The sequence below is a fragment of the Molothrus ater genome, chromosome 1 (genome assembly GCF_012460135.2).
Source record: "Molothrus ater isolate BHLD 08-10-18 breed brown headed cowbird chromosome 1, BPBGC_Mater_1.1, whole genome shotgun sequence".
NCBI lineage: Eukaryota > Metazoa > Chordata > Aves > Passeriformes > Icteridae > Molothrus > Molothrus ater.
Window position 1 is genome coordinate 63,868,968 of NC_050478.2, and position 22,655 is coordinate 63,891,622.

Below are 22,655 nucleotides of genomic sequence, written 5' to 3' on the forward strand. Positions count from 1 at the left end.
AAGAGGAAAGAAAGAAAACTTTCCAAACTCATTTTGTTTTTTCTCCCCATGGTATTTACTTTTTCTCAGCTTCAAGACCTTTTTAAAACCTCCACCACCCTATTCCCAAATGTACTAAATAGGATAAATTTGCTACCTCGTGGTCCTGCCTCCACCCTTAGATTCTACTCAAAGCCTTATGCTTGGTTTTGTCTGCAGCCAGACACCTTTGCCTTGTGCTGTGTGGGCAGTATAAATACAGCACAGGGTAGTTTGAAAAAAGCAATATGGCAAGATGATTTAAGAGAATGTAACTGTGCATCCTACTGTAAATATTTACAATAATGTTGCTTCTTGTCCTTCTCTGTTGCAGTAGCATTTCTGAGTGCTCTGAAATGGCTATGGCATGATGATTCTTTACTTCTCTCAAAGGCAAAGGGGAGACAGTGTGGCGGCAGAGATGTTGATGCTTGTTTTGTATTAATGCTCTTTTTCCCTTGAACAGCACCCTGTTGAATTGTAGGTGGTCTTCGGGCTGTTTCTTCACTCTTTCCACTGATGATTTACTTCTGTGCTTTCAGAGTATTTATGATGTTTCTTTTATTGTTCCTCATCCATTTGGCTGCTTTTTATGCTGCAGTTTGTGTAATTTTTTTTTTTTTTTTTTTTGACTGGAGTGTGAAATGTGCTAGTCATCTTAAAACATACAAAACCAGAATGGAGTATAAAATATGGATGGCCTCAGACTGGAAGAATAATGTGTCTGGAACTTTTTATGCAGTTGCAGGCTCAAACCCCAAACAACCCCTTGCCTCCCTTTGTTTTTTATATGGATTTTATTGCCTGTAGTGAAATTAATAATGTGCTCCTTTTAAATACTAGCTTCATTCAAGGTGTTGTGCAGATATTAGATAATTGTTATTTCACCTCCAGAAAGGATAGGTATTTGTCTTTCTGATGGCCAGTACCCCAGCTTGACACTGGTTTTGTTTATTCCTGGTATAATGGAATATATTTGGATGTGGGACTGGTGGTGGGTGTGGGTGTGTGGGCTTCTAGAGATGGGCAACCCTCATCTGCCCAGCCACTGCGTAATGACCAGGGCACAGATGCATGTTGAGGAGATAGCTTGGGGTGCTCTGAGAAAAGAAGGGCATGAAACTCAAGGAGGAGAGCAAACAGAACCGTAGGGAAGGCTGCTGCAAGTAGCAGAATACGGCCTGTGAATGAATTAAGCTGGCAAAACAGTTGTATGTGCCTCTCTTTAGCAGGAGGCATACAAGAGAGGGACAATTCTGCTCTGGTGCCCAGGTGCCTGGAGCTGTCACGTCCCCCATGTGCCCAGCCTGGTAGCACATTTGGCATGAACTGCTCACAGCTAATCTAATCCTAATCTACTCCTGTGTTTCCCTTTCCCTTCCTCTGCTGCCTGGCACGTGTGCACCCCAGGAGGCTGCGAGCTCGACCTGGCCTGCTTCGTCCAGCTGATCAACGAGATGGGGGGGATGCAGCAAGTGACTGACCTCAAGAAATGGAACAAGCTGGCAGACATGCTGCGCATCCCCAAAACTGCACAGGACAGGCTGGCCAAGCTTCAAGAAGCCTACTGCCAGTACTTGCTCTCCTATGACTCCCTCTCCCCTGAGGAGCACAAGAAACTGGAGAAGGAGGTCTTGCTGGAAAAGGAAATCCTGGAGAAGAGGAAAGGACCTTTGGAGGGACATTCAGAGAATGCCTACAAGTTCCATTCCTTGCCCCGGTTTGAGCCCAAAAATGGACTCATCAATGGCGTGGTTCACAAAAATGGCTTCCGCAACAAGTTAAAAGAGGTCGATGTCCCGCTGAAGACAGGCAGGCGGCGGCTCTTTGCTCAGGAAAAGGAGACCACGAAGGAGGACGAGGAGGAGGAGGAGGAGGGAGTTCTTAGCGACTTACACAAGTGTATATACAAGGTAATGAGGCTGGCTCTGCCCTAGCTGTTCTGTAGAGCTGGTGATGCTGTTGTGTGGGTGGTGTCTGGGTGCACACCCAGCTGCCTGAGGGGAGCTGTGATGGGTTGCAGTGGCATTCCTGAGGCAGCAGGTATCATGGTTCTCACGGCCATGAAGTCTGGTGGCTTTATCCTGATGTGCCTGGTTCTTGCAGGATGTCTGGAAAAGCTGGGAGGTATTACTGTCATAACAAGATGCACTGGGCTCTGCCCCCCTTCATCTCCTTGTGAGAGGCTCCCTGAATACCTCTGCCCAATTATCCTTGCAGACACAGATTTTATTTTCATTTTCTAGTGACATTTAAAGTAATGTTCTGCTTTCTCATTCCTGCTTCTTGCAAATCTCTTGTTGAGTGAAGTAGTACTGCACATCAAAACGAACATTACTGGAAATACTACTACATTTAGAAAGGGCAAATTGAAATGCAAACAATATTTTCATCCACGATGCCAGACTTTGCTCAGCACTAACAGTCACATGGCTGCTCAGTCCTCCACATACCATTTACAAAGGAATGCTGACTCTTTCACTGTATTTTATTTGGCAGTCTCCTGCTCTGGAGCAGGACTTGGCGCTGCAGCTCACAGTGCAATTTTGAGTTGAGTTGAATGGTGTAGCTGCACACTGAGAGAAATATAGCATTGAGTGTCCGTGCCCAGTAAATAATATGCTGTTCTTCCCCTTCCAATCTCACTTCCATCACCAGGAAATGAAGCCAGATAGCCCAAAATGACTTATTGTTGAGCTATTTAGGGACTGCATGAGCTCAGGACTTGGGCTTTAAAAGCCTGCTTCAGTTTTCTTTTTGCAGCCTGTTATGATTTGTCAGCCCAAAAATTCTTTTTACTGGGGACTCTGGCCTCAATCCCACCTTGGAAAAGCAATCTCTTTGCTATGCTGCCCTTGGAGAGAAGCTTATCTAATGACTCTGTGAATAGTGAAGTGGCATTTCTGTGCTTAATATCCTGTGCTAAATGATGGTTAAATGAAAAACTTGATAAACCTTACCCTGACTGCTGCATGAACAACCTCAAACTAGTGGGGGAGTGCCTTTTTTTTTCTTTTCCTGTGCAAGTCCCACTCAAAGTTCAGTAGATACAAAATCACTCAAAATGCAAGTTTGGGATTTGTGAGATTTAGGAAGTAAAAAAAAAAAGGCAAGTGTAGCTGGTATAACTAGTCTGAGTTTGATGAGGATCAGGCCTTTACCCCAAAAGGCAGAGAGCTCCCAGAATTTCTGCTTGGTGACCAAAAAAAGCGCTGGCAGTAGGGGCAGCATCAGAGCCTGAGTCTGACAATAGCAGGTAGAAATACTTCTGTCCTGAGCATGGAGGCTGTTAAAGAGGAGCATCACTGAGCCCATGGGTGGGGGCTCTCCCCACCCACTAAAGCAGCTGCAGCACATGGAGCTACTCAGAGAATGCCTTGGGTTGTCCACTGTGGTACCAGCAGCTTCCCAGACACTGGGAAGTGTCTGTTTTGATCCCATTCCACGTTCTCTCTAGTGCAGAGACTGGGATCTGCTGTCACAGGTGATGGACTGAGGGGAAGGCAGGGGGAAGCAAATCTCTGGTGGATTTCTGGAGAGATCCCTGCTGTGAAGCACCCTGTGAGACACCTGGTCAGCCTGAGTGCAGAGAGGGGAGTGAAGCTTCATTTCCACAGCACTCAGGGTAAAGCCCTGTAGGAGGCCTGATGCATTAATACTGGTTATGTCATTTAGAGCAAGCCTCAAGACACAGAAATTATGCATTAAGCTTGATGCACCAGGGTAGCCCACAAGATGTAAAATTGCTGTAGTTCATCACTAGGCTTTAAAAGACTGAGGGAATGTGGTACTGGCATCAGTTGTAAGCAGAGAGTGCTTGGTGGCATTTAATGGAATAAGCCTTTTAATCCTGATTGTGTGGATGGGGGAGTGTTCTTTACCTAATAACATCTTCCTGAGAAAATTTGAATTTCATTAACAGAACCTGCCCTCATGTTACAGTTTCCACATATGATGGGATTGTAATGGTTCCTTTTTAAAGCACATTGCTAATTCTAATAAAAAATGAAAAACACACATAAAACAAAAAAAAACCCAAACCCACAACAAACCCCCATGTATGTGAAAAATGCCCAGGTCAATATCTTGAGGGCTAGAGGGAGCACATCAGAATCATATGGCTTTAGTCCAGTTTAGGCCATAAAGTCTATTCTTCAGACTATGAAGAGGCCATACATTTAGGATTTCTCACAGTAATTTCTGCAGCCAGCACATGCTTGAGCTGTTTTTAGCAAGACACATCCAGTCTTCCAGGAGCAGTTACCACCATATCACATGTCAAGGTTAGAGTCAATCTCCTTTGTGTTAGGCTGACTTTCTGCCAGGACTCCCAAATTATTTTCAGTGTCTCTCCTTCCCAGGCTGTGAGGCCTGCTGTGCTTCTAAGTGTGTGCTGCAGCCTGCTGTGCTTGCTTGCTTTACTCCCAAATAAGTGGTTTTTCTACCTGACGATGAAAATGTTGTCATTTCTAAGTGTGTGAAGTAAACTGCTGACATCAAAGCAGCATCTGATGCAAGATTTTCACATTTCTTTCCCCAGTTTTAGCTCTGAAAATATTTTTAAAATCTTTACTGGTGCTGACTGAAAGCAGCAGTTATTTCCATACAGAACAAACTGAAGGCATATTAGCAGACTCATTAGAGGGACACACAGAAGAAATCACAATGCAAGTTTTGCCAGCCCTCCCATAAACAGTCCTGGAAATCCTGTGCTGAGCTCTCTTCACCCAGAGACTTGGCATTTTCATACTCCACTTAACAGGAGACCCTCCTTCCCACCTGTGGCTATTGTGAAATCTCTGGTTTCAGCTCATATTTAAGTTTGCTTTAATGTATTTAACATTCATAGCTTTGCAGTGTCCTTCTCTCTGCCTTCCCTCCAGGGTTGGTGGTGATGGTGATGCTCCCCCTGGGTTGGCTCTCATGGCCCCTGCATCAGACCTGAGAAGAATCAGGGGAGGAAATAGGAATTTCTTTTCTTAAACCTTCCTCTCTTCTTGTCATAGAAACAGAGACTTTACTTCGTACCTAGAAGCTCCTAGGACAGTTGTTGAACTGCTGAGATACTTTTCAGGGTGTTTAAAAGGTTATTTTGCTCCCCTGCAATTCATTTTGTGTTCTGGTTAGAATGCTCCGTTAAAATATTTTAAACTATTTTCTGTGTTGTCATCAGAAAATGTTACAAGATTCCTCAGATTTAAGAAAAAACCAAACCTCAGCCATTTAATTTGTTTTACAGTTTTTAGGAGACTAAAAAGATACCAAATTCTTGGCAGAGGAAGAAATGGGTATATGCAATTTTAAAGGGTTAAAGTGTTCCACTTTTCCACTTACTTTTTTCTTGCTCGCTTTGTACTTCTATTTTCTTTCTTGTCTATCGGAGAAATGGAAAGACATGGCTAATCTTGGAAGATAAGGCCTTAATTTTGTTTTTCTGCATAAGATGAGAGGAAGAGGCAGGGCCCTGAGAGGAGGCAGCTGCTGCAGTGCTGGTTTGCTGCCGGTGGCGGCGGTGCCTTGGTGCGGGCCCTGCGCTTTATGAGAGGTTTTGTTGTAAAAGGCTGCCACAATAAACCATTCACAAGGGCATTAAAAGATGAAGGAAATTGCTTATTGGATCACAGAGAATCCAGCTCTGAAGTTTATGGGAAGCAGAGTGCCCCAGGCCCTGGGCATTTCACAAACTTTTTTTTTGCTAAAGCTAATTATGCAGCATTCAATTTAAAAAGTGACAACGTTACAACCATATGAGCAGAGTGATAGACTTGGCCTGTGGGGGAAAGCTGCTTTTACATTCTTTCTAGTTTACTCTTGGACATAGTTATTAAATAAATTAAACACAAGAAAAGGCTGAAGTGGTTTGGCAGATCTGTTTCATAATTGAAAAACTAGAAAGGTAACAGTCCAAATAATAAAACTCATTTATGCAGAGTTTTTAAGCCTGTGGTTGCTCAGATGAGCAGTCAGGGGGCACAATGGGAAGGAGCAGTGGATCTGGTGAGGGGGCACAGACATTTTGCACTCCCTGTTTGCGGAGTGCTGCTGGTGTCTGCCTGCAGCAGTGCCCTCAGCCCAAGTGTGGTGCCTGCCAGCTCTCCTGGCATGCAGCTTCCCAGCATCCTCCTTCTGCCCTGGAGCAGAGGAGGCAACAGAGGTGTTCCTGTCTGGGCACACCATGATGTCAGGGCTGAAAAAGGAGCAAGTGGGTTCTCGTGCTCTTGCCTCCAAAGCCATTGGACGATGCTTACCAGAGCTTCTGGTGGTGTAGGTGTGCAGGAAAGCAGGTGCCTGGAAACTTTGGGCTAGCTCAAGCAGAAAACCAAGTCAGAGCCTCTTCTTGTACAGCTCCTGCAGCAGTGCCAAGAATGCAATCACTTATTCAGCAATTTTACTGTGTTTTCCTTTTTCTAACTTTGTAATAACAGGTCTTGGTTCCTTGGCATTTGGACTGCTTTTATTGAATTGAGCATAACTAGTTTTTGAAAGCAAGTGATTACAGTAATCCTGGCAAACTCTGCTTTTTGTGACGCTCTTCCACCACATACAACGTTTGATGCTGAGCATTTCCGTGAATTTCCTAAGTCTTTTGCACCTGCTCCTTGTACATAAGACCATGGCCACATAGACCCTGGATAATGTAAATTGCTGTACATTACTGGATAAAGTAAATTTTGACTGGCTGCATGCTGGGTTCATTGCAACCTGTCATGGGGAGCTGGGCCATGTCCATCCTCTGTATTTATCAAACACCAAGTGTTGTGCTGGACAAAGCAGTGTTCCTTCTGGGAACATTCAGTTGGCCTTTTTACATGGTGGGTTTGGGAAGTTCATGTGATTGAATTTCTGTATCCTCTGAGGTATTTTATCTCAGCAACAAAGTGAGCTTTAGACCCATCCTCTTTCCCTCTCTTGTCATCTGGGATCGAGCCTGTAAGGAAAAGAGTGAGGGCATGGGGGAAAGTACGCTTGTTTTTTCATTTCATTTTCACTTTTAATTTTATTTTATTTTTCCACAGGGTAGGTCTGTTTCTTTAACAACCTTCTACCGAACAGCAAGAAACATCATGAACATGTGCTTCACAAAGGAGCCTACAGTAGCTGAAGTAGAGGTGAGGCCAGCGCAAGGGGTGGTAAAGGTTTTTGTTTCAGGGCACTGAGTATGGGGATTCAGGATAGTTGATTTTCAAGCATTTCTCTAATCAGTTTAAGGCTGTCTAGTTTAGAATTTAAAAAAATGGTCAAATAGACATGGTGCTGATTCTTCCTTTTTAAAAATTTTTGAACATTTTAAATAAAGGTATTGATGAGCTGAGGAAGAGAAAGAATTCTTAATCTGACATGTGCTGAAATACAGAAACCAAGGGGATCTAAATTTTGCCTGCCTTATTGTGACTTCCAGTTATTTATATACTTATTTTTAAGCCATAGTTTATGTTGAATTACAGTGAGGTCATGAAAGCCTTGTAAATTTCTGGGGTTTATATTTTAATGAGAGATACCTTGTTCAGCAAATTTAAAATGCATTACTACTTTCTCTTACCACAGCAAGAATACTGGCGGATAGTGGAACAGAAAGATTGCCATGTAGCAGTGCATTGTGGAAAAGTAGATACCAACACCCACGGGAGTGGTTTTCCCGTGGGAAAATCTGAACCATTTTCAAGGTAAGATCCCCAAATCCATCCTCTTTATTGACTCACTCCTGAGCAGAGCCCAGCAGGGCAGCTTGGCACTGGAAGTGCTGGCATTGGGAATATGCACTGACTGTCTCCCTCTGTGTCACCCCTCAAACAGGCATGGGTGGAACCTCACAGTCCTTCCTAATAATACAGGATCCATCCTGCGACATCTTGGTGCTGTGCCTGGTAAGCAAGTCCCTTCTCTGCTGGTGTCAGTGTCCTCTGCTGTGGGCACCAAATGCCTCTCCCTCTTCCTGCCCCCCTCTTCCCCAGCTGAGTGAGCAGATATACAGTTGTATGTAGGAGGTGCTATTTAAAGGGGTGAAGGCAGCCATGCAGATAAAGGATTAATGAACAGTTGAGACCCTGTTCCTGGGAGGAACCAGTTGTGCCTTCAGTATCCCTTGCTGTTCTTGCCAGGCTGTCAGTGTTCTTGTATGTCAGGACAGAGCTGTGCTACTTCCACACTCGGAAAATGTAGTCTGTAGCACTGGGAAAAGCAGCACACACAATTCTGAATGAATTGACACAAATTCTCCAGCTGCCTATACACCATTGCAGTTTACTGATAAGAAACATTGGAAAAACAGTGGAATTTCCTGTTGAGATCAGGTGTTGAGCCTGAACAAACCAACTGAGAAACAGAAGGTACCTGTTGAAATGCTTTACATGAAGCAACCTCCTCTGATCAATGGCAGTGAGCTTTAATTATGGGGATTTATGAATTCTCCTAAGAATAAAAGTTTTATACAGCTATTAGAAGACAAACATGTTCAAGGGCACTGCAGTTGGCTGCTAGATATTTTCTTAGTGGAAAATGCTGGATTTGTTTCATTACTCCCTGTAAATTATTCACTCTGATAGGAAGATTTATAACTTCAAGGGTCAGCTAACAGGGAGAATAAGATTTTTGATTTAAATGCCCTCTCAAACTGTCTTTTACTGAACAAACTGAAGTTACTCAAAACTCATTTTTCAATCTCTTTGTTTTAGGAGTGACAATTCCTTGGCTAAATATTGGCATGGTCTTTTCTACCTCATGCTGGTCTCGAGACCAAAATCACCTTCCATACATTGACTACTTACACACTGGTGCTGATTGCATTTGGTAGGTATTCCTGTGGCTTTTCTTCACATTCCCTAAGGTGACTGGCACTAGTAGCAACTTGTGTAGTACTTTTGCATGAGGGAGTCTCACCTAGGGGTCGTGTGTGTGTGTGTGTGTGTGTGTGTGTGTGTTGTTGGGGTTTCCAGTTTTAATGGGAAAATGTGATACAAACTTAGGAGATGAAAACCCCTTCCTGGAAGAAAAGTTTCACTTGGTATTCCATGGTCTATTCTGGTGTCTTGATGTCCCCATGGTGGCAGTGGCATCATGGACTGCTCTTTATGCACGTCCAAAGTGTGTTCTCATACATTTCTCAGATGCTGCTGATGTCAGGGGTGCTGATCCAGCTGTCGCTGGAAAAGCACATAGCCCAACGAAAAGGATTTGAAATCTGGAGAAAACCATGAAAGCAGGATCTCCCCTCTGTCTCTAGATGTGTTAAGTTGAAGAGATGTTCTGTATGTGATCCTTTCAAGGGGTGAAGGTGTAACTGCTGGATTATGCTGCAGACCTGGGAGTTTGTGACTTTCTGTCATGGGCATTCCATGGCTCTTCTCCCTGTTCTGTGAATCAGGAATCTGTAATCTTTTATAATAGTATACTGTCAGGACAGATCACTGAGCAAACTACATTGTCCTCAACCTTAGGTGAGTCTGTTCCTCTAAAACATTAAACTAGTCTTAAATGACAGTAAATTCCAAATAGAAGCTGTTCAAGAATCCCCTAATTAAGTTCTGAGGCCACTCTTCATGCTGTGTGTCAAAACATGTGACTCTTGGGATTGAACAGGCTTGCATGCAAGCCTGTTTCCTCAAATTTTAGGAAGGACTACTGTTCTGTTTTTTGAATCCAAGAAGAATAAAAAGCCATCTGCTTTATCTTGATGGACTTATACAGATGAGTACATAGCTTAAGGCATCTTTGTGATGATAGTCTTGATGAAACAGGCATAGTAGGCAGGAATAGCTCATAAGAAGGAAGTGAAACTCCTTGTCTGAAGCTCTTGTCTTGAAGCTATTCTTCAGCAAGGCTGCCAGCCTGAAGTGTCAGGCTAGTATTCATTAGCTCATTACAACTTTTAATAGTGCAATAAAGCACCCAACTGTGTTAGGAGAAGATGAATTTAATATCTGCAGGTCTGGCACGGAGCAGCCCTGACAGCCTTGCCTTCAGTCACTGCTTTGGGGACAACAAAGTGGCCACTGGCTCCAAACATCTCCTCTGTCTTGCCAAGTCCCTCTACCACCCAGAAATCTTCTCCAAGGACAGATCCCTGTGCTACTCAAACCACTTTGCTTACCTGCAGATTGCTCAGCTCACTCTCTAATTTCTCAGGTTTTACCTCCTGGAGATTAAACAGGGGAGAACTCAATTTGCATGCAGGGCGGAGGTCAGTGACCTAACCTTTTTATTCTGGAGGGATCCTCAATGCCCATTAAAAGAGAGAGGGAAATCTTGTTCTGCCAAGACATTCAGAAGTCTACACTGGCTGCTCACTTCCCATTTTTATAGGTACATCAGGAATTGCAGATGAGTGCAATTGCAGCATACACCAGTTGCAAAGGATCTCATTCCCCTCTATGCCCCAGGTATTCAGTTCCATGCACTTCTGTGCTGCCCCTTCTCTTCACACAACCTTCCCAAGCATTTTCCTGTGCCTGTCTTGTGAGGGACTGTGTGCTTGAATATTCTGCCTGCTCCAGCCATATTTTGTGACTCTAAAAGAGAAGAGTGGGTTCTGCCATGATCTGGGTTCAAATTTAAAATATTTTCATCCCCGTAACTAGAGTGATACACCACATTTGGGGAGCTGTACTGAAGCTGTCATTGTTAGCAACAAAGTATTTGAGACACAGATTACATTTAAAATTGCTGTTTGGACTTGATCCTTACTTGTTCCAAGATGAAGTTCTTCTACTTCACCTCTCTATAACCCTGGGAGTTCTTAGCAAGGCCCTGACCATTGTCAATATACCTGTAAGGAGTTGGTCTTTGTACAGCTGGGCAACCAGCTCAATAAACTCTTACTGTGGCTGCAGTTAGCCACAGCAGATAATGTAATGTCTTCTGCCTCTTGGCTTGAGGATCAACAAACACAAATCAAAGTCATCATCAGTAGAGTGAAGCGTGAGGAGGTGTTCAGATCATAGGAAGTGCAGCCTCCTACAGACTCTTCAGTCAGGATAACCCTGTGTGATGCACATGGAGTTAGTGCATGTTATGGGCAAGTACCCTGACAAGGTGTGTAAGGCCAGGAGAACCCTCGTGAAGTTTCTGGAGAGATCAGATGAATGGCAGGAAAAAATCTTTCCAGCCTCATTCTCTTGTTCTAAGTTTGGAAAAACGACTCTGTGTGTGTGTGTTAGTGGTGTGGGGGCAAATGGACTCCTGGTTGAGGTTTCATTGCCTAAAGAGAAAGGGTAACTCATGGTAAGGCTGGAGATGCTTTTGACTTGCCTGAGCATCCCCTCTCAGATAGGCTGCAGGCAAGAGCAGTGACCAGTTGTCACCATATCGCCTCCCTGCATGCAGGAAAACAGCAGATCTCTGGATGTGTGGCTCTAAGACTTGAGACTCCTGTGTTACTTCTTGTCATTCTGCTGAGGGAGCAGTGCTGGCAGTGAGCACAAGAGGACAGCTGCTTCCTTGGCTTCTAAGCAGAGGAGGATGTGCAACTTGGCAGATTCCCCGCAGAGTTTGAAACCTTTCCTGCCACTTTGGCTGTTCTTAGTCAGGTCTTGTGTTGGAAGGGAGAGGAGGGATATGGGATTTGTTCAGTAAGCAAAGCAAGAAGGTCTTAGGCAACTTAATGCACTAACAGTAGAGGGAAGTTGTGATTTCTTGACTGTTACAAACAGAAAATGTTACTAAATGTGAAGATCCTTTGGTTGATAATAAATACAGTCTTTTATGGTAAAGATAACAACATATATTGGTGCTCACAAGATGCAAACTTTTGTCCATAATTAGCTGTTTTGGTGCTGTTAAAGTGACCATCAGTCTGTTGCTGGTTTCTCTCCTCTTACTCTACAGAGGACTGAGTTTTCACATTTCTGGTTTGGGGATTTTGTGTCTTCTGATACTTGCTGAACACAATCAGACTGAGTCTGAATAGACAACTTCCCTTCAATCCTCAGTGTTTTACCAAAAGAACTGTATGTGAAACCCTGCGTTGAATTTCTTTCTTCTAATCAATGTGCTGGTCTGAATTGTCTGTTACTGTGTAGCTGTGGACTGTTATTTACTCCACAGTAAATCTTTCTCTTTTCCTCTGACAAAACAACAGGTATTGCATTCCTGCTGCGGAGGAGAACAAACTTGATGATGTGGTACATACCCTGCTGCAAGCCAATGGCACTCCAGGGCTGGAAATGCTTGAAAGTAATGTAATGGTAGGTTAACATTGGGAGAGGTGTTCCCATTTGAGAACCCTAGGCTAATCAGGAGGCTGGTTGGTTGGGGATTTATTTTGGTTTTGTCTTACACTGCAGCAATGCAGAGGGGGCTACTTTCTGTTTGCAGTGTTTACCTACGTGGTATTTTTCCAACAAGGCTGTAATAATGTATTAATATAAAAACAAACATGTAAGTGTAATAAATATCCATTTTTAATACTGTCTGTAATGTATTTAGCCTCACAAAGGGAGTAGGATTTAATCAATTCATCTGCCATGACTGATATTTTATGATGCCAGCATGGATAGGAGAAATCTAATACTTAAGTATTTTTGCTTCTTTTGTTTATCTTTTGGATAACAATTTTTTTTTAGTGCATTTAAGTACAAATTGGGGAGCCCATAACAAAAAACCCTGTCTTGGTTACCCATGTTAACATCTCACAGAAGTGCATTAGTGCACAATGGATTTAATGCAAGTGGGAAAAGATCAGATGGAAAGCTGAATGATCTGCATTGCTCTCTGTCGGAGCAGACAGTGTTCTGTCCTTGGGCATGGGGGAGTTTAAGCTGTTCGTTTTAGGAGAGAGAGGCATTTCTGCAATTGTCACTGCAGACACTGAGGTTCGGCACATGTGGGATGGGAGAGGGAAAGCAGCTGGATCAGAGCTGTTCCCAGAGCACAGCTTTGCTCCATGAGCTGTAGCATGGCAGCACACAGCCAGGAAGGAAGTTCCCATTGATTTATTTTCTCTTTTTCTTTTTTCTCTGTCTTTTCAGATCTCCCCAGAGGTCTTGTGTAAGGAGGGGATCAGGGTGCACCGTACTGTACAGCAGAGCGGGCAGTTTGTTGTCTGTTTTCCTGGATCCTTTGTGTCCAAAGTATGTTGCGGCTATAGTGTTTCCGAATCGGTGCACTTTGCTACCACCCAGTGGACAAGTATGGGCTTTAAAACAGCCAAGGTAAGTTGAGAAAAGGAGTTAAAATGGATTCACGGCCCTGCCATCTAAAAGGACAGCAGACATTCCAGGAGTTGGTAGCCTTATGAGAGTAGTGCTACAACGTCTGTTTTTCTGGACTACTAAATAAACAAAAAAAAAAAAGGAAAAAATTCTGCAAGGCATAAGACGATCCAGTGTTGTCAGAAAAGTGACTGAGTTGTTAACTGACAGATAAAGACTTGTGTATATATAAAAAAATCAGAAGATTGTTGTGCCTGCAGACCAGTTTGCAAGGAAGTGTTTCAAAAATCCCTTCAGAGCTAATGATTATACATTGTATTATGCTTACTAGTTTTTTTTTTTTTAAGTGATGTTTTCTAGAACCATTAGAATCTCAGGTGCAAATATCTGAATAACTGTGCTTGTTAGCTCCTATGGTAGGCAGAGTCAGTTAATACTCACAGCTGTATTGCTTGTTTTTCTCTGCCCCTTCATTCAGGAAAAGCTGTTGATCAGGGCAATTTCAATTTAATAGACTTGAAAATCCTTAGGTTCACTGACCAGCCCATCCAGTACCAGATGTAAATAAATAACCTTCCCACTCCCTTCTCACACAACTGACCAAGGCAGGTTCCCTGCAGAAACAGGTGATTTGTCCAGTCATCATGATCCTGGCTACATTTCTGTGTTCTTGGACAAAGCTATACGTCACTAATTGCATTCCCAACCTTCTGAAATACACTCTGGGTTACAGATACTATTTTGGTAGTGTTTTATAGCTAAGCCACGAGTAAATTATCCTTTACAGCTTCAGACCAAGTTACTAAGTAATTAACTGTAATATGTCCACAGTTAGGGATTGCTTCTTTAGGGTAAATGGAATTCTTCCAGCCTGGTTATACTAACTGTATATTAACTTAGTTTGAAATAAAAGGTTATTTTATTATATATTTATTTTGGGGGAAGGTGGGAATTGTGTATATCTATAGGTAAGGCATAAGAATCCTGAGCTAACCTTTCCTGTCTGAACGTACATGATTATATTAACTCCATGTGCTGTATTTATCTCTCTACTGAACACATGCTTGATATCGTGAAAATGCTATTCCTGTAAGAGACAGAAATCACTATGCAGCAATTAAACAGCTCTTGGTGCCTCAAATTCTGAAGAACAGTTTCTTTTGATTAATTTTTAAGAGCTTTGCACTGGGTAAATATAAGCTGGCTGAAATCCCGCAGATTACTGTCTATGATAACCTACCTTGGAAATTGAAGTCACAGCTCTCACAAACTTTACAAGAACCACAGATAACATGTTTATATCTAAACAACTTATGAAACATCTACTGCATTGTTCTTTTCTTTTTTTTTTTTTCTTTTTCCCTTTCTGTCCTCAAACTGTCTTATGTTCTGAATTCCCTTTAATTTTGGAGATTATTTTTTGGTTCCTCCACTTTGACAAGGCACTTTGCCATCTTTGCCACAATGCTGGCCAGGATTGTGCTTCCCAGAGGTGGTGAGATGATTTGTGTAATGGGCAAGATTCCCCTTTTGGACTGTGAAATGAACTCTGATAAACAACTGTACCTTCTGTCTGTTCGTTCTCCACAGCAATACTGACAATTTTTAGCATTTGATAAATTAACTTTGTTTTCATCCTGTGATACTGTGACCTGATTTTTTTATAGTGACTCTCTTTATATTACTAAAATGATGTTGTTTCATTTCTGTATTGAATGACTGCTCAATCTCCTTTAATACATGAAAAAATGAAATTCTGCATCTGAAATTGCATTGATTTCAGTCTTACAAGCACTCTGGAAAATCTGTTGGAATAAAAGAGTTTATATAAACACCTGTGTAAGGCGACAGTCAGGTTTAAACTAGACCATATTTGGAACAAGTTTGCTGGTTTTTAAAAGCACCCTAAGAGCTCTTGAAATGTTAAGGTAAGGATAAGAAGAAGATTTAGACTTGTGGTGGAAGAGTGTATGTTTGGAGTGGGAAAGGGATAACTCCATAGCTTCAAATAAGGCATTGGGCAAAGTCAGTGAAACTCATTTAGGACACTGAAGTACAGAATGTTGGACTAAATGAAGGCACTCTGGATTAGAGGTTTGGAAATAAGAGGGAATGTCTGGTTTTAAAGGAGGGCTTGGGTGCTCTTAAGGCCTACCAGAAACTGGGTGGGAAGAGACTCAGCTGGTATTGCAATACAAGAGGAAGAAGTACATAGGAAAGATGGAGTTAGTCTTGCAGCTGGAGCAGCACTGCTGCACACACAGGAGAGCCTACAGTCCATAAGCCAGGTTTAAGTCTGTTACAAGTGACACAATCCCTGTGCACTGATCTCCCAAATAGGAAAGTTGTATTAGTGCTGTACTCCCTGGCCATCCATGGAAGACGCTGGCAGGGGCTGGACAATTATTTCCCTGCCTCCAATTTTAGTTGGGGTGAGGAACATGCCTTTAAAACACAGCAGGTTTCCCACTCCTTGGCTCCTGTCACAGAGCTGTCCCACCCTGAGCACATGGGGCTCCTTCAGATGAAACCAAAGGGAATGTGATCCTACAGGAATGTACCTGATGTCCTCACTAGAAAAGAACTGTACTGTGGTGGAGAGCAGAGATTAAGAACCTTGGAAGAGCAGTAAAATGCTAAATAACCACTGCTGTGGAAGTAAATGTACAAAAAAATAAGAACAGTGAACTACCGTGATGGCTTTTGCAGCAAGGTCATGGCCTCCAGCCCTTGAAACTTTTGGAAGTAGGTAAGGACAAGAGTTGCAGCTGAGAAAGTCCATGAGCATTTTTGGGAGAAAAACCTCATAAATAAATAGAGAGGTGAAGTCCACACACCAAAAAAAAAAAACAAACTGATTTAAAGAAAAGCAGAGGATGGGTCAGTTTTTATCATGAAGGGAGGTCTTTTTCTGCATTCTTCAGGAGTTTGTTCTAGCACAGTTTAATGTATCCATAAATAACCTAGGAAGGGAAGTTAATGGCAAAGCTAATCCTTTATGCTGAGGATATTAACAGTAATGGCAGCAAAAATTAAAGCTACGAAGTGTTGCAGAAAGATCTCATGATACCGAGTGATCCAAGTGAGAAAATGGTAGATGAAGTTCAGTGTTGATAAATATTAAATTTAAATTTAAAAACATAATCCTAATGTGACAGATACAGAGATGGGCTCTGAATGATGGGCTCTTGCTACTAAGAAAAGAGGTCTTTGGGTTCCTATGGAGCTGTCAGTCAAGTGCTCTGGAGTGGCATAACAAAAATACATCGAGTGTTAAGAATTAGAAGGAGAGAACAGATAACAAAGCAGAAACTGCTCTGCACTGTGTAGTCTTGGAGGTTCGTGTAATTCAGAGCCCCTAATTACAGAAGGAATGTAGAGGAACTAGAAAAAGCACAGCAGAGATCAATGGTTAAAATTATTAATTAGCCTCTGCATTAAATACAAGAGTACTACTCAGCCTGGAAAATGAATGACCAAGAGATGTCTGAGATAAAGAGAGACCACAAGTGTCAGGCTGATGACAATTATAATGTGAATGTTCACTGACTTCTGTGACAATGAAAAATGTGTCACTAAAAGAAATAATCAGGCAGCAGTACAAGTCTGTCGTAAAATACCTACCTGTGTATTTCACTACTGTATGGAAAAAAAATGTACCTAGTTTCAGAAATTCAGATAAATGCAGAGATGCAGCAAGCTGTGCTAAACCCAGCTCGGGCTCAGGGTGTCCCTGAACTGTCACCCAGCTGGAGCTGACCTTGCTTTCTTGTCCAGCCACCCACTGTGGCCTTTATTCTGGCTGTGTGTGTTGCCTATGCAGAATTTTTCCCTGGATTGGAGTCTGTTCTTGTGTACACAGCCTCAGACTAAGCAAAACTAACATGGAAAAATCTTCCCATACCACTCCTAACAGTGCAGCTGTTCCAACCCCACGGAGGGTCTAGCAGAGCAAATGGCTTCTGAAAAATACTTTTTTTACCTCTGAACCTCTTTTAACCCTTTTTGGTCAGCAAAGGCTGCTATTCCATTTATTGTGATAGTTATAACTTGAATGCATGCAGTGGGTGCTATTAAAAATGATTAATTTTATGATACATTGGTTGTGAAAAAAGAAATACCCTGGAGCCTGTAATTAGGGTTACAGAACAGGATAAAAAAAAAAAATAAGGTAAAAAATTTTAAAGTCTTCAGGGTTGTGTGTGCTGAGTAGGTTTTTGGCAGGTTTAAGCACTAACCAGAAATGTCACCCTCACATTACAGTCCAGTGATAGCTCATTTGAGCTCTCTTGACTCTATATAGGCCAAAACAGACCTCTGTAGCCACTGGGAAAATGCTGCACTTTTCCCACCTGCACATTAAATCAAGGAATTTGCCTACCTAAGGATTATCAAAAGGGTTTCAGGTACCAAAATAATTTGGTTTGTACTGGGTGAAAAACACAACTTTAAAAGCTTTCACAGAGAGGAACCAGTAACAGGCAGAACTGAATCCCCCTCTTTGCCTGTTGTCTCTTTTCCCTGGCATCTGCCTGTTCTGCTAGGCTTTTTATGTTTTAAAAGAAATGAAGTAACACCTGTCCTGGTTTTCAAGCAGGTCATATGTATAGATCTTACACTATTTGTATTCTGAACCATCCAGTGTTACTGAGCTTGAGTGATGGTGTTGCTCCTCTTGCCCTGCACGGGAAGAATTTTTAGGGAGAGAATTTTGAGGTGCTTGGAACATAAACACTTTGTTTAAATGGGACGATGAAAAGATTTTACTTGTGGTTGTTTTAAAAGGCTACTTTTTGCTTCAGTTTATTAGTATCAAAAATTTAATTCATTAACTTTGAATTAATTCTTGGTAACATTTTATTTTCAAATTTTCCCATAAACTAATGTGGCAATTTCCTCCTGTCCCAGGAAATGAAGCGACGCCGTATAGCCAAACCATTTTCAATGGAAAAGTTGCTTTATCAGATTGCAACAGCAGAAGCAAAAAAAGAAAACGGACCGACTCTGAGTACAATATCATCGCTCCTGGGAGAGCTCAGGTAATGAATTAGGGGCCTGCTTACCTCTTTTGTTTTCATTGACAGACTCCAGAGGTGGATGACGTGGCGTAAGTAATCTTTTCAGACATACCTTGCCCCTACTTATCCAAGCCAAAGCCCAGCAGATGAACCTGAAGACAGGCACACATGGAAGAAGCAGCTTCCTTGGTTGCAGCTGATGTGACAGTGCCCATGGTTAGGATGTCTAAACTCTAAGAATTCCCTACTTTAGACCTCTTAAAAAACCTGAAACTGCAGTTTGCACCAGGTTTTTATTAATTCTTGGTGCTGAGAGTTAAGATTTCCTGATGCATTATGTGAACTATGTGGTGCCAAGAGGTTAAACACCTTCCTTGAGTTTTTCAAACTTTTGGCATCAGTAGTCACTGCCAATCCATGTCTGTAGTGGGTTTTGCACCAGAAACCCTTGTCTTCAGCATCAAGACTGTTATACTACAGGTGCAAAAGGTCCTTTGTATACACCAAGTTGTCTTGGTTTTAAATAGTGAGTAAGAGAGCAGTTGTGCATGCATGGTAACGCATCTGGCGTTAGAACTCCAGCGTTTTAAAGAGTAAAAGCTTCACACTTCTTTTTCTCTTCAGTACTAAGGACACTTGTTCAGGATTTCTCTTAAGATAGGTGAGAAAAGAAAATATAATGTTGCCTGGCTTCCTGTGTAATGATCTTCTCTTTTGTTCCCTACCATGTAGTTGCTACCTATCTTTCAAGTTTGTGACAACTGATACTCGAGATGTCAAGAAAGTTTTGATGAATGGAGTCTACAAACTGTATTTAACTAACTAGCATGTTCATTTGGAAAATTTCCAGTGACATATTGAAGGGGAAAACAGCCCATGTGTTGTTTAGTGTTCAGAAAGAAATGCAAAGAGGTGTGCTGACTGCTTTACCTGCAGGTGGCTCCCCTGCGGAAATAACCACTTTCAAGTGCCTTTTTTTCCCCTTGAAGAGGAAGTCTGCAAGTACAAAAGGCGAAACAAATGTTGGTGTTTGCTCTTAGACCATCACATCGACCTTTATCAGAGTGGTTCTCAAACTTGTTCCTATGCATAGGTTGGAATTCACTGGAGGATGTGGATCCTTCCTGTGGTTGGTTATAGGAAACAAAAGCCCAGACAAAAAAAATCTAAAAAAAAAGGCAAAAAAACCCCGAAAACATCTGAAGTGGAACACTGTGGAACATATTTTTTATCCTTTGTTTTGTTTTGCTTGTTTGTTGTGTCTCTTGCTGCTTCTTCTCCTGATATGCCTTGGTTGCTCAGTTTGCCCGTGCCATTTGCTTAGCTTGGCTCTTCACTCATCTTCAGCTGTGTCTGGTGGTGCACTTTTTTATCCTCCCCTTCCATATGCTCGGCTCACTCCACACTTGCTGTCTTCCACTCAGCTCCAACCCAACCTGCTCTCCTAAAGCTGTAGAGTTCAGCACAGGAGGTATTGTTCACCTTAGAGATGCCGCGGGTGAAGGGCAGCCGGAGGGCTTGGTGGTTGTCCTTTATTGACATCTCCTTCTTTTTCCCTGGGTGTACAGCAAGATCTTCATCTTTTGGCATAGTCACTTGCCCTGCTCCCCCTCTCCTGCCTGAAGCACCTTATGGCAGCAGGTCCTTGGTTCATCTCTGCCTCCTGATGAAGGGGCTGTTGCTCCTGACAGCCACGGCTCCTCTTCTTGAAGGTGGCTTTTGGCAACTTCAGGAATGACAGTCATGTTAACCACAGCTCGCGACTCTCCACATGGCTCAAGCAACCATCGACCTCCAGGAAGTCCTCGGCAGTCCCCACTTCTCTGTGGAGCAGTTTGAGAACCATTGGCTTGATACAGTGGTCGCTGTTGAAATCCGGAGATAGCTTTTGCTATTAGGCAGCGTTTCCCGGGCGCTGGCTGTGTCTGCCATGCCTAGGGAATGGCACCAACCTCCGACAACACTCAGGGCTTTGCTGTGTGGAGCTCAGGTTTCAGTGATGAGCGGGGTGATGGGGTGACTGTGTGTGGCTCTGTGGTGGCTGGAGGCAGTGCCAGTGTCTGACTGTGCCCCCGTTCACAGGGACACGGAGCTGAGGCAGCGGCAGCAGCTGTACGAGGCCGGTCTCCACTCCTCGGCGCGCTACGGCAGCCACGACAGCAGCAGCGCCAGCGTGGATGGCAAGAAAAAGCCTCGAAAGTGGCTGCAGTTGGAAACGTCAGAGAGGAGGTGTCAGATTTGTCAGCACCTGTGCTATCTTTCCATGGTGGGTACAATCCTTTGCCACTCCTGGGGTACTGTCCCCCTGCTCTAGCATTCCAGGGATCTGTAGGCATTCGAGAGAGAGCCATGTCCTGCACAGCCATGTCCATGCAAGACACAGAGGTGATGATGTGGCATTTACTGCCTTGACCAGTGGTGACAGAAGACAGCAGTGACAGCTGGCTTCTCACCCTGCCAGAAGGGATGAAGCAGTGTCCTCAGACACCTAAGAGATCTTTGCACTGCACTAGGAGGACTAACAAAGACACCTGCAGATTGCCAGCAGCAGTAAGTTGTAACAGAGCAGGTCCCAGGATGAGCTACAGCTCAGATATGTGCCATGAGCCTCAGGCATGCAGCCACAGCCCATGCTGAGACAATGTTCTGCAAGCCAAATTGCAGGGGAGATGTATCCCATCGATCAAGCTGTTTGCCAGCCTGTCCAAAAACAGCCCAAAAATAAACTTCTCTCTTTTAAGAGGCAAATGACTACTGGCTTTTGAAGGTGTGCTGACCACTGTGGTGACATTTCCAGGCTTAGAGCTGTATGCAGAACACCTACAAACACAGCAATGTTATTAAAAACACCAGAAGCCCCTCCCACAGCCTTATATACCATTTTAATCCTAAGAAAAGGTATTCAAATAAATATAATGCAGAGTATGTGAGTCCATATTTAGTCCTTTGGGTTTGGGAGGTTTTTTCTCTGTCATCTTTTGGGAATTGTTTTGGTTATAGGTGTTTGGTTTTTAATGGAAATGAAATGTATCTGCATATAATCAGATGTAGCTGTTCCCTGCCCTAGGATAAAATATGCTGAGTTTATACATGCTTTTTAGACCACTTTTTAAGCAGCATTAGTTTGAAGTAACTTTAGAATGAGTTTATTTGAAAAAAACCCAAAATACTAACCAGAACCTCTTAATGGATCTTCTGGTGCATTTGCTCTGGAGTAAGTTTAATAATGGGAAGGATTTTTCCATGTCACTCTTTAACAGTAGTTGTGGATAAAAAACTCCCAACTTGGTTTGATAAATTCCAAGCTGAGTGTGCAGGCCTGGCAGGCAGCCAGCTGAGCAAATGTCACCATTGCTGAACAAGACAGTAGTTGAGGAATCCTGTGGCTAAGCTGATTATATCCTTGTTCAAGGCAGCATTTTAAATAATGGGAAACTGCTCCTTTGAGGAGATCTTTAGGACTGCATAGGGGATGCTAATAAATGCATATGCTGTTTGGATTTAGCCCTCATTAACATTGGTGGAGGGTTTTTTAAAATTATGGATGTATTTGCCAACCTATCTCTGTAAAAGAGATAGGTTCTTTCTAGCTGTTGCACATCCTGAATGATTTCACGATGTGCTTTACACCTCCTTCCACAACCTTGCAGTAAAATCCAGGTGTAGTAATTCAGGCCATAACTGAATACTGTGTGGAGAACACAGGTACAGCTTGGAGTTTAACTGCACTTCTTCTCCCCCACCTCTTTCATGTAGGTTGTACAGGAGAATGAAAATGTTGTCTTCTGCTTGGAGTGTGCCCTGCGGCACGTGGAGAAGCAAAAGTCGTGCCGGGGGCTGAAGATGATGTACCGCTACGATGAGGTGAGCTGACACTGCCCTGGGTGCCCAACATTTGGGAGGACACTTCACTCTGCCTTTGTCCTGCTGAGGCCTCAGGAAAATGCTCTTGGGTTTGGGTGTTTGTCTTGGTTTTGTTTTTGATGTGGGAATAAGATGCTTTATTATGATTTAGTAAAAAAAAAACAAAAAGGGAACATGATGATACAGATGAAACCTGAAGTATAAATTCCATGAATATGTGCCACAGAACATAAGAAGCCGCTTGATGCTTTGGGATGGAACATGAGGCTTTGCTTTCACTGGTTATGCTGTGGTAACTTCTGTACTTTGGAATACCTTCCCTCTGTTGGTAACTGGAAGTTCAGTGGACTTTTTTCCAGTCCAGCATGATCGTCCTTTAGGGCAGACTTGCAGAGCACGTGCAGATGAGAGGTGCAGTGGCTCCAAGCAAATGTGATGATGAATAATCCCAGAACTCAAGATGGGGATTTAGGACTGTGCCTGGGTTCTGGGCTGAGGCTCCATGTCTTTAGCTGTGAGGGGACTTGGCCCCAAAGGTAAAGAGCAGAGCAGTGGGAGAAATGACAGGTCAGCTCTAGGAGAGCAGCACTGGGTACAAGCAGCTTTTTAA

At 43.0% G+C, this 22,655-nt stretch overlaps 1 protein-coding gene across 1 annotated transcript in view; it reads left to right on the top strand.

Moving 5' to 3' along the window:
- JARID2 (jumonji and AT-rich interaction domain containing 2) overlaps window positions 1-22,655 on the top strand; it is a 211,601-nt gene that overhangs the window by 186,898 nt on the left and 2,048 nt on the right. Inside the window, exons 8-17 of the mRNA XM_036378686.2 lie at window positions 1,429-1,931; window positions 7,035-7,127; window positions 7,564-7,682; window positions 7,813-7,883; window positions 8,691-8,805; window positions 12,092-12,197; window positions 12,981-13,163; window positions 18,072-18,202; window positions 20,264-20,447; window positions 21,938-22,045. Coding sequence (XP_036234579.1) covers window positions 1,429-1,931; window positions 7,035-7,127; window positions 7,564-7,682; window positions 7,813-7,883; window positions 8,691-8,805; window positions 12,092-12,197; window positions 12,981-13,163; window positions 18,072-18,202; window positions 20,264-20,447; window positions 21,938-22,045 — 1,613 coding nt within the window. The remainder of the gene's footprint in view (window positions 1-1,428; window positions 1,932-7,034; window positions 7,128-7,563; window positions 7,683-7,812; window positions 7,884-8,690; window positions 8,806-12,091; window positions 12,198-12,980; window positions 13,164-18,071; window positions 18,203-20,263; window positions 20,448-21,937; window positions 22,046-22,655) is intronic.